General features: G+C 42.5%; 1 protein-coding gene across 2 annotated transcripts in view; it reads right to left on the bottom strand.

Moving 5' to 3' along the window:
* LOC117246329 (polypeptide N-acetylgalactosaminyltransferase 10-like) overlaps positions 1-14,352 on the bottom strand; it is a 129,260-nt gene that overhangs the window by 69,251 nt on the left and 45,657 nt on the right. For both annotated transcript variants that reach the window (XR_013492362.1, XM_033610188.2), the window contains exon 4: positions 4,727-4,893. Coding sequence is in view for 1 of the 2 variants with exons in the window: in XM_033610188.2 (XP_033466079.1) it covers positions 4,727-4,893 (167 nt within the window). In the remaining variant the exon portion in view is untranslated. The remainder of the gene's footprint in view (positions 1-4,726; positions 4,894-14,352) is intronic.

Here is a 14,352-nt window from a genome sequence, read left to right on the forward strand (position 1 = left end):
CTGAGTTCTGATGTTGAAAAATGGCCAGTCAGTGTTTTTGGAGAACACTCTGATGTCAGAGTACAGATGACCTTTGACCTTCTGGATATAATATGCCTTTATCACATTTTCATCCTACTAGACATTTGTGTGAACATAATTCAGAAGGTCACAGTGACCTTGACCTTTGACCACCAAATTCCAGCTCATTGTTGAGTCCAAGTGGACGTTTGTGCCTAATTGCAAAATTCTCCTATTGTGTTCTTGAGATATCGTGCTCACAAGAATAGGATGGAAGGACGGACAGATGGAAGGATCGAAGGATAGAAGGACAGACGGACGGACAGACAACCCAAGAAGATAATGCCTCCAGCCACGGTTATCGCTGGCGCATTTGATGTAGTTAAAGCAAGGAGGCTGGTAAATTAGTCTGCATTATCTATAAATTAATCTGTTGTCCGCAGCTGCTTTATACTGTATGCAATCTTCTCCTTCAGTTCATTAAATCCCTGCAGCCATGTGAAAGCGGCAGGGCAGATATATTGATAAATCTGCAGCCTCCCATTAGAGAGGAGCCACAGCAGAGCGCTGCGCCATTACGCACACACAGCCATCCAGTGTCCTTGATTAAATCACATGCAAATGACACCAGGTTGTGACAAAATAATCACACACACCTCTACACTCATCAGATAGGTCGGCTATAACTCATATTGTGATTGTTTATGAGGGATATGTTGATTTACTGGGGGCTCATTAATCCTGTGCATCACGGCCTCTTTTACCCTTTTTTTTTTCAAATTCAACACTTCACTTTTTATTGTTGGAATGTAATACTAATGCTGCTATGTCACATTTTAGGATATGATGTGACTATTTGCAACATGAAAAACAGCAACATTATGACTGATATGGTAATTATGAAAACTGCACCAACCTACTTTTTTTTATTTGTTTATAATTATTGTACTAATTAATAGTTAAAAACACCATCTGCTGTTGGCTGCAGATTTATGGGGCCGATACACTGATTCTTCATTTGTCAAGCTATTGTCATGATGTGTCACTGTGATTGGCTCAGCTGTTTAAGGGAAATCAGTCCAGAGATGTGACTGGCTGACAGCATATTTATTGAGTCCAGTCACCACAGAAAAAATGTTGGCATTGTTTGTTTCTGCAAACCATAAATACATTCTATTTGCACGTTTCATACATATAATAAGAGACACTGATGTATGAGCTGACTTCATCATCTGGAGGTGGAGGGGATGGTGGATGGCTCGTTACATAAGTGAGGCACCTGCAGACGACAGTTCTCACCCAACAAACAAAACAGTTGTGATTTAGCAAGTCATTGCTTTGCTTCCAGTAGCTGCTGAGGCACCAAATGTGGGTGTTTTGTAGCGAGCGTCAGGCCTCATTTACACCGCCAGCGATGCGTTCACGTTAGCACTCGCAAAGCGGTCCACAAGCGTAGCGGCAGCACACATGTATTCAATCAATCAATCATCAATCAAACTTTATTTATATAGCGCCTTTCATACATCAAAAATGCAACCCCAAAGCGCTTTACAAACTAAAAACATACAAAAAAAAAAAAATACTACAAATATTGAAAACCCGCCCCTCCCACCCCCACATAACAGAACAGGGGAGGACAGGAGCAGGAGAACACGCAGCCACATTTGGCCACATCGCATGTACTTCATCTCCACTCAGTCCCAACCCATTGTCTCTGCCGTCTGATAACTGATGACGAAGACACAGCCGTTGCCGTGGAGACGACCTCGGAGAGTTCTGATCCAGAAACAAAGTTCACAGGAGGAGGGGGTGGTTGGGGGGAAATGGGGCCGGAGCATCTTGTCTGCATAACATCCAGGAGAGTGGAGAGGTAAACGGCCTTGGGAAGGCTGGTTATCTCGGGGAGCCAATGACGATAACAATTGTTTTGGGTCAGGCCGACACTGCAATTTTTTCGTCTGCCTTTGAGTCTCTCTGAGTCTCCCGGTGGCTTGCTTCCAATATGTCTGAATTGGTGGCCAGTTTCAGCCGAGCCGAGCTGACAACTTCTCCAAGTTGGCATCCATCTTGCGAAGGAGTTCAGGAGTCGCATCCAGCTTGCGATTGAACTCACATATAGCTTGAGTGTTGACAGCCCTGCACATTCCCTCAGTCATGACAGGCAGCTTCTCGATTGCCAAAAGTGCTGCCAACGTCTTCTGAACTTTGCGATAGATCAGGAAGCTGCTAACTCCAAACAGCAGAATGCCTGTTATCATAATTCCAATTATGTAGACGTCTTCAACATCCTCAACGGAAAGGATCGACAGGCACACGATCCTCCACTTCTCCCAGGAGTCCATCGTGTATCCGGCTGCAAACGTTCCGTCAGATAGCTCCGATAGATCAGACAGAGACAGCACAAGACAAAGAGCAGCAGTGTCTATTCACACCAAAACCGAATAGACACGTCACGCAGCGGCCGCTGCTGTCCCGTCAAAATACAAACCACACCCGAACAGTTGGTGGTGGTAGTGCACCGTGACTGCAAATCTCCAATAAACCCCAAAGAAGAAGAAGTGAGTTTGGACCCAAAGCCCAGGGTGGAGAGGTTCATGCGCCAGTGATTATTCCAACGCTTGGAGAATTAATACTTAGCATTACAAATGGGCAAGTAGTCTTTGTCTGCTTTGTGTTACTAGCCTTAGCACAAACAGCGCATTTGTCTTGGTGTCTACGGTGGCCGAGAGAGTTCACAACACACACAAATACAAGTTTTTTGTTGAATACAGCAACCATGTGCTCGCGTTTCTTGCAAAAAAACAGTGTCTCTTCTATTTTCAAGTTCGCTCGCGAAAGCAGTGCTACTCGAGCAGCGCATAGAACGGATGCAGTGTGAATGCTCTTACCTGTTAACATGCTCGCTGAAATGCAAACGCGAGTAAACCGCGACTGTTCGCAAGTGCATCACTTGTGATGTAAATGAGACCCCACTGTTTTTCAAGTGGCTTTTCAGGCATCAAACATGGGTGTTTTGTAACAACTCGTCACTGCTTTTTTAGTGGGGATAGCACCACGTAAAGTGGTTGTATTTTACCAAGACATCCCTGCATTTCCTTTGGAATTGAACCCCGAAAGCTGAGCATTTTAAGCCAAAACATGATCTTTTCCTAACCAGAACAAAGTGATTTTTGTCCCTAGACCCAACCACATGTTAACCACAGTGTTGCTGAAACATAATAACATAAATAACATAATGTGCAATTGTGACATATCCATGGTGTGCAGAAACATACAATGCCAACATCTATTCTGGCAATTATTTAGTTGCCTTTCCCTCCAATCTATATTCCACCTTAGCCAGCACCATTTACACGGTGTTGTTCATTGATAAACCAAAATAGCAGGTGAGTTTCAGGATGCCCAGACAATCAGCACACCCCCTGTGCCCTTCTGAGGCTGTAACATCGAGCTAAAAACTCACACACAAACATGCAACAACTGACATATACACACACTTGAGCAGAAATTTACCTCTTAATGTCCAATTAAAATAATTCTTCATATCCTTCATTTTTTTCTCTCTCTCTCTCTCCCTTCATATATCTTTAGTGCAATATTTAATATCTAAGGAAACGGAAAAGTGAACAGGAAATTATGCGTCACACGGTGGCTATGAACCAGGCTTAATGATGAATATCTTGCTCCCTCCTCCGCTCACACCCCGGCGATAATATTGCACTTGTCCCCCGATTTATTATGCAAGGGTTCAAAGCTGTACATTAACTCCAGAGTTCAAACTGATTAAGTTGCCTGTGTGAGAATACAAATCCACACCAGGAAGTGGATTTTTTCTCTCGCTAACCTCGCTAACACTGGCAGGGTCGCACAATGCCCTCATCATCACCATCTGTTCAGAGGTCGCTGCAGTCTTTAGCTCCAAACACAATCACTCATGCAGCCTGTGAGGAAGCGAGAGGCTTTGCATTGAAAACTAATCCGCAGTCTCGGGACAAAAATTGGTTAACATCTTAAAAAAGATTAAAAAGAAAAGAAGATTAACACAAATATAATTATATTTTTTTGACAAGTTCCAGCAGCAGTGTGAGGATGTGATGCTGTCGGCCATGTTTATGTACCAGCGGTCAATAATGAACCTCACATCATCACATCAGAAGTTAGCAGCAGTGACTCGCCAATATCCAGTGATTAAAAACAGCAAAGTTTTCCCTGGCAACCCAGTAGAACCAAAGTTTAAACATGTACACACACACAAATACAGACACACACAGTCAAGAGTAGAGCGGTGAGCTCAACTCAGCAATGCTATCTGCTCTCTGATCCTTTTAAAAAATGACCGAATGGGCCAGTGAGGTACATTCCTGAAACACTGACTCACAAGGGTGTGTGTGTGTGTGTGTGTGTGTTTTCTCCCTCTGCCTGCTTAGGATGTACAAAAGCAAGAGCATCTTGAGATCACATCTGGGCCTCTGCAGAAGCTTGCTAATGCTCTGGTTTCTGAACAGCTCATTATTTGTGCAACGGTCACCAACACACTTGCAAACAAATAAATGGGGGATACATGAAAGAAAGAAAGAAAGAAAGAAAGAAAGAAAGAGACACAGGCAGAAAATACCACAGTCCACTAAAACTCTCAGTTATTACAAGCAAGCCTGCAGCTGGGCTCTTGTATCTGTGTGAATGTGTGTGTGTTTCCTAATCCGAGATGAGTGAGCGTCCTCTGTACCTTTGTCGCTGAAGTCGTCTACCAGGATGACCTCTGCTATGAGCTGTGGAGGAGAGCGGTTGAGCACGCTGTGGACCGTCCTCAGCAGCGATGACCAGCCCTCGTTATGGAACGGGATGATGATGCTGGTGTTGGGCAGCTTCTCTGAATACAGCTTCTGTTTGCAGCTACACATGAAACAAAATGACAAATTCAGAGTGAGACGTAGACCTGAGAGGGTCATCCCTGCGAAATAATAACCATATATTGTAGCCACACTTGTGACATAGTGGTTGGTCCAACATTTTGGTTCTGAGTGAAATATAAATAGCTATAGGGTTTGTTTCTACACAAAATAGTGCCTTTGCCATAATTCAATAATGACTTTTCATGTAGTGCCACCAACAGGTCATAATTTCTGCTTATTTCTTGTCGGGATAGCTTTCACATGACCCAAACACCATCATGCCTCAGCTGTATGTACTGATGCTAGCATAACATGATAAGTATGTGCATAGGCTTGGATGGTAAACATTGCATGCTTAAGCTTAACATGCCTAGAGCTAGAGTGCAGGACTTTTATACATAATTGAATACACGACATAACATCCAAGCCCTTGCCAGATGAGTTCACACCATGCCGATTAAGCCAAACGCCACGAGGAAAAGGTCTTTGTATGTCTCAGTAACTTTCTCATGCAGGCACACACAAAGTGATGTGTTTTACATCCACAAGCCAGAGTGAAGGGGGCAGAGAATAATTTACTGGTGTTTTCTTCTGATGCTATGTGTGTCAACAGTTCAAGATAAAGATGTAGGGGAAAGAAAGGGGGAGAGACCATAGCATCAGAGCAGCAGCTAGGAGTATGGTGGAGGCTACGAAGGAAAATCCTAAGAAGCCTCCCAGATAAGTTTCTGGAGTTGATGCACCAGAAAAACAAGAAGAAACTCAAATAAAAAATATTTGAATAGAGTGCTCCTAAGGGCTGGACAGATGTGGAGTGCTCACCTGCAGGCATACGTCATAAGCACTTAAGCACTTGTATAGCGCCGTTCTAGTCATCGACCACTCAAAGTGCTTTTTACACAACAAGTCACATTCACCCATTGACACACACATTCATACACTGGTGGCCAAGGCTACCATTCAAGGTGCCACCTGCTACTCACTTTTTAACACACTGGCACACACATGGAACAGCAATCAGGAGCAATTTGGGGCTCAGTATTTTGCTCAAGGATACTTCGATGTTCAGACTGGAGGGCCTGGGGATCGAAATGCCGATTGGTGGACAACCCGCTCTACCTCTGAGCCACAGCCGTAATTACTGTCTTTGCCAGAGGGGGGAAAATTGTAAAATTGTTTGCATGGGCAACTCCTGATACAAATAACGGATTTTTATTTATCCCGTATAAAAGAAAATTCCGGGTTTACACGATCAGTTGTGAAAACGATATCCCTGTTCACACGAAAATTCAAAAACGGCAGCTTTTTGCTGCCATTAGCATACCAGGCCAATAGGTAGCAATACGCCATATGTCAAACACCATAGAAGATCGTTCTGTGCATGCACAGTGATTTGTTTTCCTCTTGGTGCTAGTGATAAAAACAATGTTAAACTACATATTATGTAGCATAGTTAGCTGCAATGCACTTACTTATATTGGGCACAGCAGACTTCTTTGTGCGCCAATGTAGCGGTGATGTTGATGCAGCAGTGCAAAATTCATTTATAAGCTCGTAAGAAGTCCCAAAAGTGCTAACAAAACGTAAACAACCCGGCATACATCTGCCATTGTTGTTGTGGTTCCTGGGCGCCTAATGGGCATGTGCGAACTGGGTTGCAACGTCATCATTTTCCAAAATCTCCGTCTATCACATCTTCATCGAAATGGATATTTTTAAAAACTTTCACTTTGGAAGCCGTTTTTGAAAATCTGTTTTCATCGAGAAAAACACCAGTTACGTGTAAATGATAGGTGCAAACGTAAAGATAAATACCAATTTTCAGAAATATACGGAACCGTATAAACAGGCCCTTATCTCTAAACAGTTTAACTTGACGATTTACATTTTAATTTTCTCAAAATCCGTTTACAAAAGTCAGCTCATTCCAGTTTCTGGATCCTCTCTATTTATGCCATTTCAGTTCTGCAGTCCATACAACAGCTTTTATTAAACATTTTTTTGCAATTAATAGTAAATTTGGGCACATTTTAATGCAATGATAGCGACTTGAAAAAAAAGAGCTAATGATAAAGGTAGCTACAGTCAGTCACATGACCTGTTGGCCATAACATCTCTACCTAGTTTTATGAAATTATTTAGTGTGTTTCATTCAAATTTCCAAATGCTAATTGACAGCAGGACAGGAAATCTTCTAGAGCCAGTGACGCTGCCCTTTTCTTCAGCACACTGCAGTGCTCTCAAACCAGCCCAACCTGAACAATGTGTTGCTCTTTTAATAAGATGTAATGAAGCATACCACCTGCCGGCTTGCCCTTCCATCCCTTTCTCTTTCCTCTCTCTCTCTCTTTCTGAGAAGTCGAGAGGGAATCTGTGGAGACAGTAATTATCTCGGAGTCTCTCAGGCCTGTCTGGCTGCCTGAAACTCCCTCGCTCTCTCTGTCTCTCTATCATGTCATTCACTCGGTGAGTGAGAGTGAGAGTGAAATGAATGAATGAATACTGCTGGGAGGTCTGGGTCCCCCCCTGAGGACTGATGTGGCACCTGGTTGTCAGACACCTGTCACTCTGCTGTCACTCTGACTAATCAAACAGACACACCTGCTCCCCTCCACCATCCACCATCCAGTGCACCACCCCTATCCCTGTCTGTCCTGTGTGAGGCGTGTGGAACCTTGGCGGTCCAGAGCAGCCCTGACAAGTAATTTCTGTGGTCCTGTTGAGAGGATTTCAGTGTTGGACACAACAGCCCTTTGTCTGTCGGGTCAGACTTTGACCCGCTTTCGTTGGTCTGTGCATGATGAGCCAAGGGCTGGATTTCAATTGAAACCCATCGCACGACAGCTCAAACACAAGACCCTGCTTATTATGGACTATCATTAAAGAAAATAACATTGGTTGCATAAGACACATCTAACAGTTACACAACAAACTTACAACACAGAGACTGTAATTGTGTCTTCTGGCTGCTTATAATGACAGCAATAGAAGCTGTACATTTTTTAAGGACTCAAATACAGATATTTTTCCTTTTTACATTATTTAGTAATGTTAGATATTTTCACTTTCAACTTATTCAAAACACTTTGTTGTTGCAACCACAAATGTAATGCCACAACAAAGTGCAATGAGTCATCTAAAACAGAACAGAAATTGATCTATATATTGTGTATATTTCATTTTATACACGTCCCTAGCTTCATGAAACAGTCGCAGTTCCACTCCAGAACTACCTGGTTGGGTTTAGGTGAGAAAACTATATGATTAGGTTTAGAAAATAAACGTTTGGTCCGGACTTTAGGACTTTTCCGTTTGATCCTGACCAAATTTACAGGTGTGAAAGCTCCCCCAGACCATGGTCCAGACCAAAGACCCGAAATTTGGCCCGCCCAAAATAGGTGGTCTCAGTCCGGCCCAAACGAAATCACAGTTCGGACTTTTGCAGTGTGGAAGCTTTTTTTTTCGATAGTTCGGACTTTAAAACCTTTAACAGGAAGTATCGGTGGTTAGCCTACACACGAAGAAGAAACACACAGGAGGAAAAAAACACACACGAAGAAGAAACTGTGTGTGTCTGTGACTACCTGTACGGACTGAAGGCTGCTGGAAACTGTCGGGAAACTGTCCGACTTCACCGCAGCTTTTTGTCAGCGCCCCCCGCTGCAGCCGCCTGCTCTCGTCTACTTTACAGGTGAGGCGCAGTTCATCTCGAACGAGTCAAGTGCAGGGAGACGCAACATATGTAGTTAACGTCAATATGTCATTTGGTCCGGTCGCCTTAATGCAGTGTGAAACCAAACCAACCGGACCAAATGTATACAATGTAGCAAAAACCTTGGTCCGGACTTTCAGGTTTGTTTATTTGTTTGTTTATTTCTAGGATTTCCATTAGCTGATGTCATGACATCAGCTATTCTTCCTGCATACATCCAAATGAGCAAACGACACTCCCTTCTTTGGTTGGTGTGAAAGCCCCTAAGCTTTTGTCACTAACCATATGACACGTCACATAAGTCACTGGCCTAGAATGCTACATATACTAGCACACTAGGCTACGTACATTAAAAGAAGCCAATGTTGACTTTTCGACACAAACACTGGTCTCCTGGGTGAAAAGTCCTGTGTTTGTTTGACCCATCCAACTTCCCTCTCGCCCAAACTGTAGGTCGTTCTTCAAGATTTGTAGATCCAATAAGGGTGCTGCCTTACAATAAACACAAGTATGGGCCTAAGAAAGCTGCTTGCACAGTCAAATGAAGTGGTCATTTTTTGCAAGAGTGGGCTCTACATTCTCACATTTGTGCTCCTCTGGATTCTCTGTTAACTAGGGCTGCATAGTATATCTTTTTCTTTATCAATATTGCTATGTCAACATATCACAAAAGAATATGATACTACATGCAGGGATTTTTTGAGTCAGTTGAAAGAGAGTACCAGTAGAAAACTGCACTTTAAAATGTGACTATCACTCTTTTTAATCACTGCCTTTTGTGTTAGGTTTAATGCTCAGTTTGTCCAAATGTTGGAAATAATTTCTTCTCAATATTTCTTAATACAACATGCAATTTGTTACATTTTAGCAGTTTACCCAAAGCAGCAGAAATATTGCATATTTTCCTCATATCGTGCATCCCTACGTGAAGCGCTGAGCTGTGGGAGAGGGACAATTAATATACAAATAACTTTCATTCAGAATCTTAAAAAGAAAACGCTGCTGTCCAAAAGGCATGGAAATCATAAATCCCACACTGGCTCCAAAGCTGCCTTACTGCTCCACCTCAGAGCTCACAAAAAATCAGACTGTTTCCCTGACAGCTATGGGAACGTACAAATTATTTTCTGTCATGTATTAATTTTAAAGAATGTGCAATGTTGGTGGAAGGTGGCTAGAATATTGTGGGATGAAAAATGCTTCATAATGGCATAGGATGCAGGAGATTTATAAATGTGGAGGAAAAAAATGTGAGAGAACATGAAGTGTTGTCCCGAAGAGACCTTGAGAGAGAAAACATTTTAAACTGCTTTCCACATGAAAGTGACGGCGGGGTTAAAAGAAGGCTCTTGTCAGGTAGAGTGAAAGCGCTGAAGGCTGATCTGTGACGAATCGGGTCAGCAGGTCCGAAGCTGTTTAGCAGACGGTATTTATAGTGTTGCTGGTGTGTTTATTTTCAGTATTTTGTTGTTTAATGAGTCAGAGGAGAGCTGGAAGAAACCCAGCAGTCTGTGCTGTAGCCACAGGTCCATATGGCTCATCATATCTCTACCGCCTGTTTTTTAAAGATATAAAATGCAAGATTTTCCTAAAAACAATGTAGAGACTCATACAGAGGTAATCCCTCTCAGTGATCACTTGTGACCCACTAGGAGTGTGTGGCAGTGTATTATTTTTAAACAGAAACTCTGGCCACTGCCTGCATTTTCTTATTTTTCCTCCTATTTCCTGTGTTGGGGATGTTTATGGGCATGTACCCCCACTGAACTCAGGTGAGGTTGCAGTTTTATAAAAAGGTACAAAGCAGGTGCCAGGCCATAAGCAGCAGGCATCCAAGACACACAGCGCCAAAAAAGCAAATATGGCAAGGTGAAAATGCAAACACTTTCGATGGTGCAACTACAAACCGTAATGCGGGGTTCACACTGCTCGACATTTTTGTCTGTTCCGACTGTCACTATGTCGGATAAGGTGATTATGGAGTCATAAAATCGTGCCATGGCCGACAGACCAACTTAGCCAACAGACATGACAGACTTCACGATGGTCCACGATCAATCATCATCAATCTTCCACAGGAAGTGTTGCATTAACTTTATCAAGGCAAGCGGGAATAATAAATAACGGCCCGTTTATAATGTATTAGGCTGGTGCCCTCTGCAGTTGTGGTGAGTAAAATCCCCGCCACTTCTTTTTAAATGTTATTCCTTTATCCTCAATTAAAAATAAAATACATTCATTGCTAGCTTGATGCTAATGGCAGCACTTACCGGGTTGCTAAAGTGTCTCTCCTGCTTCACGCCATCATTTTCCCTTTTCACTCTGTGTGGTAACATCCCTTGAGAAAATATCAAATAGCTTGGGGTGTTGTTGACCTACAGTTGTCTACAGCAGCAGATCGCTCTGTGTTTCTTTTGGTCAAAGTGACGGCTACGACGGGAAAACTCATGAACAACAAAAAGAAAAGCAAACATGCTAGACTTTCTGTTAGGAGGTCGTAAGGCGTGCCAGACGTGGCGTTGGTTGTCGTCTACTATGACACACTACATGAGATAAAACAATGGATTATCACGTACGGCACTCATTGTCATCACGATCCGAGCAGATACCGTACGATGTTGTGTCAGGCTAATATGATGTAGTGTGAACCTGGCATAACTGACAATCATGCATGGTAGACCTTTAAAGCTACAGTACGTAACTAAATATTTTTTAGCAAATACGACAAAACGTTATTTTCAAATGTCACTATATGCTGACTGTCGTATGAGGCACAAGATCTGAAAAAATCATACTCCTCTGCTTCCTCATGGTGCTCATAATGGCATTAGCAAGAATCACAAAAACAACCGGTCAGAGCCAAGAAGTCTCTAACACAGCTGTCAATCATGTCAGTCACTGCTCGAGCACAATTAACCCAAAAACAAAGCATCGCCCACCAGCTGGAGCAAACCTTTTCATTTTACAGCTTAACATTATAGTAAAATACATCTCTGACAAAAATATGAGAAAATATATAGGCAGTGCAGTGACAGAATCTTGATGCATATTTGATCAGCGCTGCCTAGTTTGACAGTGTGACCGCAGCTCCAAGCTGTGATTGACATGATTGACAGCGGCTCTCCCTGACAATAGCCTGTGATTGGCCAAGTCTCCTGTCAGCCTAGATTTTCTAAAGCCTGAAAACAGAGCCAAGTAGAGGTGCAGACATCTAGTGTTCTTTTAGACCACCTGAATAACTATGTGATCAAAGTTTTCAATGGGTGTTTTTGCCCAGTGACACCAAAATTAAGCTGCCTACCCCAGCTTGAACACTTAATGTTCAGCTTAATGGACACCACCTCCATGCCTCAAGTCTATGATTAAAGGAGAATTTAAGCTGCATTTTAACGCATTAACATTTAGGATAATAGCACTCTTAGGTGTTGACATGCTAAAGTTTAGCATGGCACCACCCTAAAGCAGGGTAGTCCAGTCACATCAGCAAGCTGTTCTTAGGGGAACCCTAAAGTGTTTCCAGGCTAGATAGGATATATAATCCCTACAGAGCTCTGGGTCTGCTCTGGGGTCTCTTCCCATTTAGACATTCCCTCAACAAGGAGGCATCCAGGGGGCAGCTTCATCAGATGCCTGAACAACCTCAACTGACTCCTCCAAATGAGAAGGAGCAGTCCCTAAGGCAGAGGCCAGCCACTTCTATCCGCTATCTAACGTCTCTGTTTCTAATCTAAGCTCAAGACCACAGGTGAAGGTTGAAACTTAAATCGACTGGTAAATAGAGAGCTGAGCCTCGGGGCAAAGTACAGTCCAGTACAACGCATGCATTAATCTAAAGGGGAGGCAAAGGCTGACAGGAATTCGGTCAGTTTTCAAGGTTTGCTTTCACATCCAATTCAAGTGCTCGACAAGTGGATATTCTAACCTGTTAGGGACACTGGATAAAAGTCAGTAAATCACCAAAATCAGCAGGACCAGTCTTCTGGGGAACAACCTTCAATCCACTGTGGTCAGAGCATAATATAAAAACAAATACTGTTTAGATATTTATGAAGTTTGCTCTGAATGACTGTGATACCCAGGGGGTGAATCCTGATGTTTCTGATCACCTCCTCACCTTCCCTCTGGTGTTGCCATCAAATCAACATTCCCATCTCTACTTGAGAAACATCAAACTTTAATGGGTAGTTTGCTGTGAAATTTACTTGCACAATTAACTCGAGTACAATGAGCATTGCGGCAACTGTGGTTCACCGTGACCACTGTGGTAAAACTAGACTTTCTGCTCCTTCAGTTCTCCTTACTCTCCTTCCTCCTGAGGAACTGCTCCTTGAAAAAGAACCCCAGTCCCCCTGCACTCAGAATAAAGGCCGCTCCTGTGCTGCACAGCACTCATCTATCAGTTCTTCACACCTCGTGCACAGAGGGGGACATCAATGACACTGATAATTGCTGTCAAGAACACGGTTTATAAGCACATAGGTGTTGTGTGGTGTGTAATCGGCTTCTGTCAGTGTAAAGCTACATGTCTCCTGTGAATAGACTGGGCAGGCTGTTAATTGGAACAATTGTTCCAAACAGTGGATGTTGTAATGAGTTGGGAGAGATCCAGCATGGAAAATTAAAGGTGTAAACAATGCAATAAGTCTGGTTTGGTGTTGGGGTAATATTGTCCTATTGACCACTGTCATCCCTTCACAACTGGTGCAGGAGGGGGGATGGGCGCTCAGTGCAGCTACTCAATGTATCCTCATACAATGGTTCTTAGGGATAGACTGATATGGATTTTTTAGGGCCAATGCTGATACCGATTTTTTTCCATCACCCTTAGCCAATGACCGATTATGGACTGCCGATTTTCTTGAGCCGATATTTGGGGCCGATACTGCTTTTGCTCCCTCAATTTACATCAAAAAAATTGCACAATGATAACAAATATTACAGGTCTCAAGTTTAAAATAAGAAACATTTATTGAACAGTAAAAAATACTAAAACAAGATGGAAAGTTGAGGTAGAACAGGTAGAATATTATTATTATTATTATTATAATACATTCAAATAAAAAAAGAGTTCAGTGCTCTTAAATCTTCCAGTAATGTCTTTATAAAATAAACAAATATTTAAGCTGAAGCATAAATAAAACAACAACTACTGTACACAGTAGGATTCAACAGCTTTGTTCAACTTAACCGCATACTTTCAAATGAAAAAAAGTGCCAGGGAAAAATAAAGTATGTATGCCAATGTATCGGTCTATCCTTAATGGTTCTTATGGTTGAGGAAAATAATCATGGTTGGGTGTCACGATTAGACATGATGTTCTGTACAGTCCAAGAAGCAATCTCTGAGGCTGAAAAATGAAGCCAATTCAGAAATGTCAAACACTGCAGTTCCTTGATTGGCCACTTGAGGCTGGCTCCAAAACAAAGTCAATGCCCATAGAACTCGTAAGTTGTGTGTTTCTGTTTCCGGTACATGGGAACTTAAAAATCAATTTCTCATAATGTATTTCAATGGCTAGATGAAAACTATTTTCTGGTCCCGTTTGAATTGTGCCATTAATTTCACACATGTTGTTTGTGAATTTTTAATATATTTTTTCGTGCAAAGAAGGCTACAATTTAGCGGGAAGAAGTTTGATACTGTTAGGTTTTGTGTGAGAGCGCTTTGTGGACTACAGCTCTTCGCTGCTCTCGACGCGTATGATACACGTCACCACTCGCACTCGGAACATGGCTATGTCTCTGATA

This window comes from Epinephelus lanceolatus, chromosome 11 (assembly GCF_041903045.1).
Source record: "Epinephelus lanceolatus isolate andai-2023 chromosome 11, ASM4190304v1, whole genome shotgun sequence".
In the NCBI taxonomy this organism is placed as follows: Eukaryota; Metazoa; Chordata; class Actinopteri; order Perciformes; family Serranidae; genus Epinephelus; species Epinephelus lanceolatus.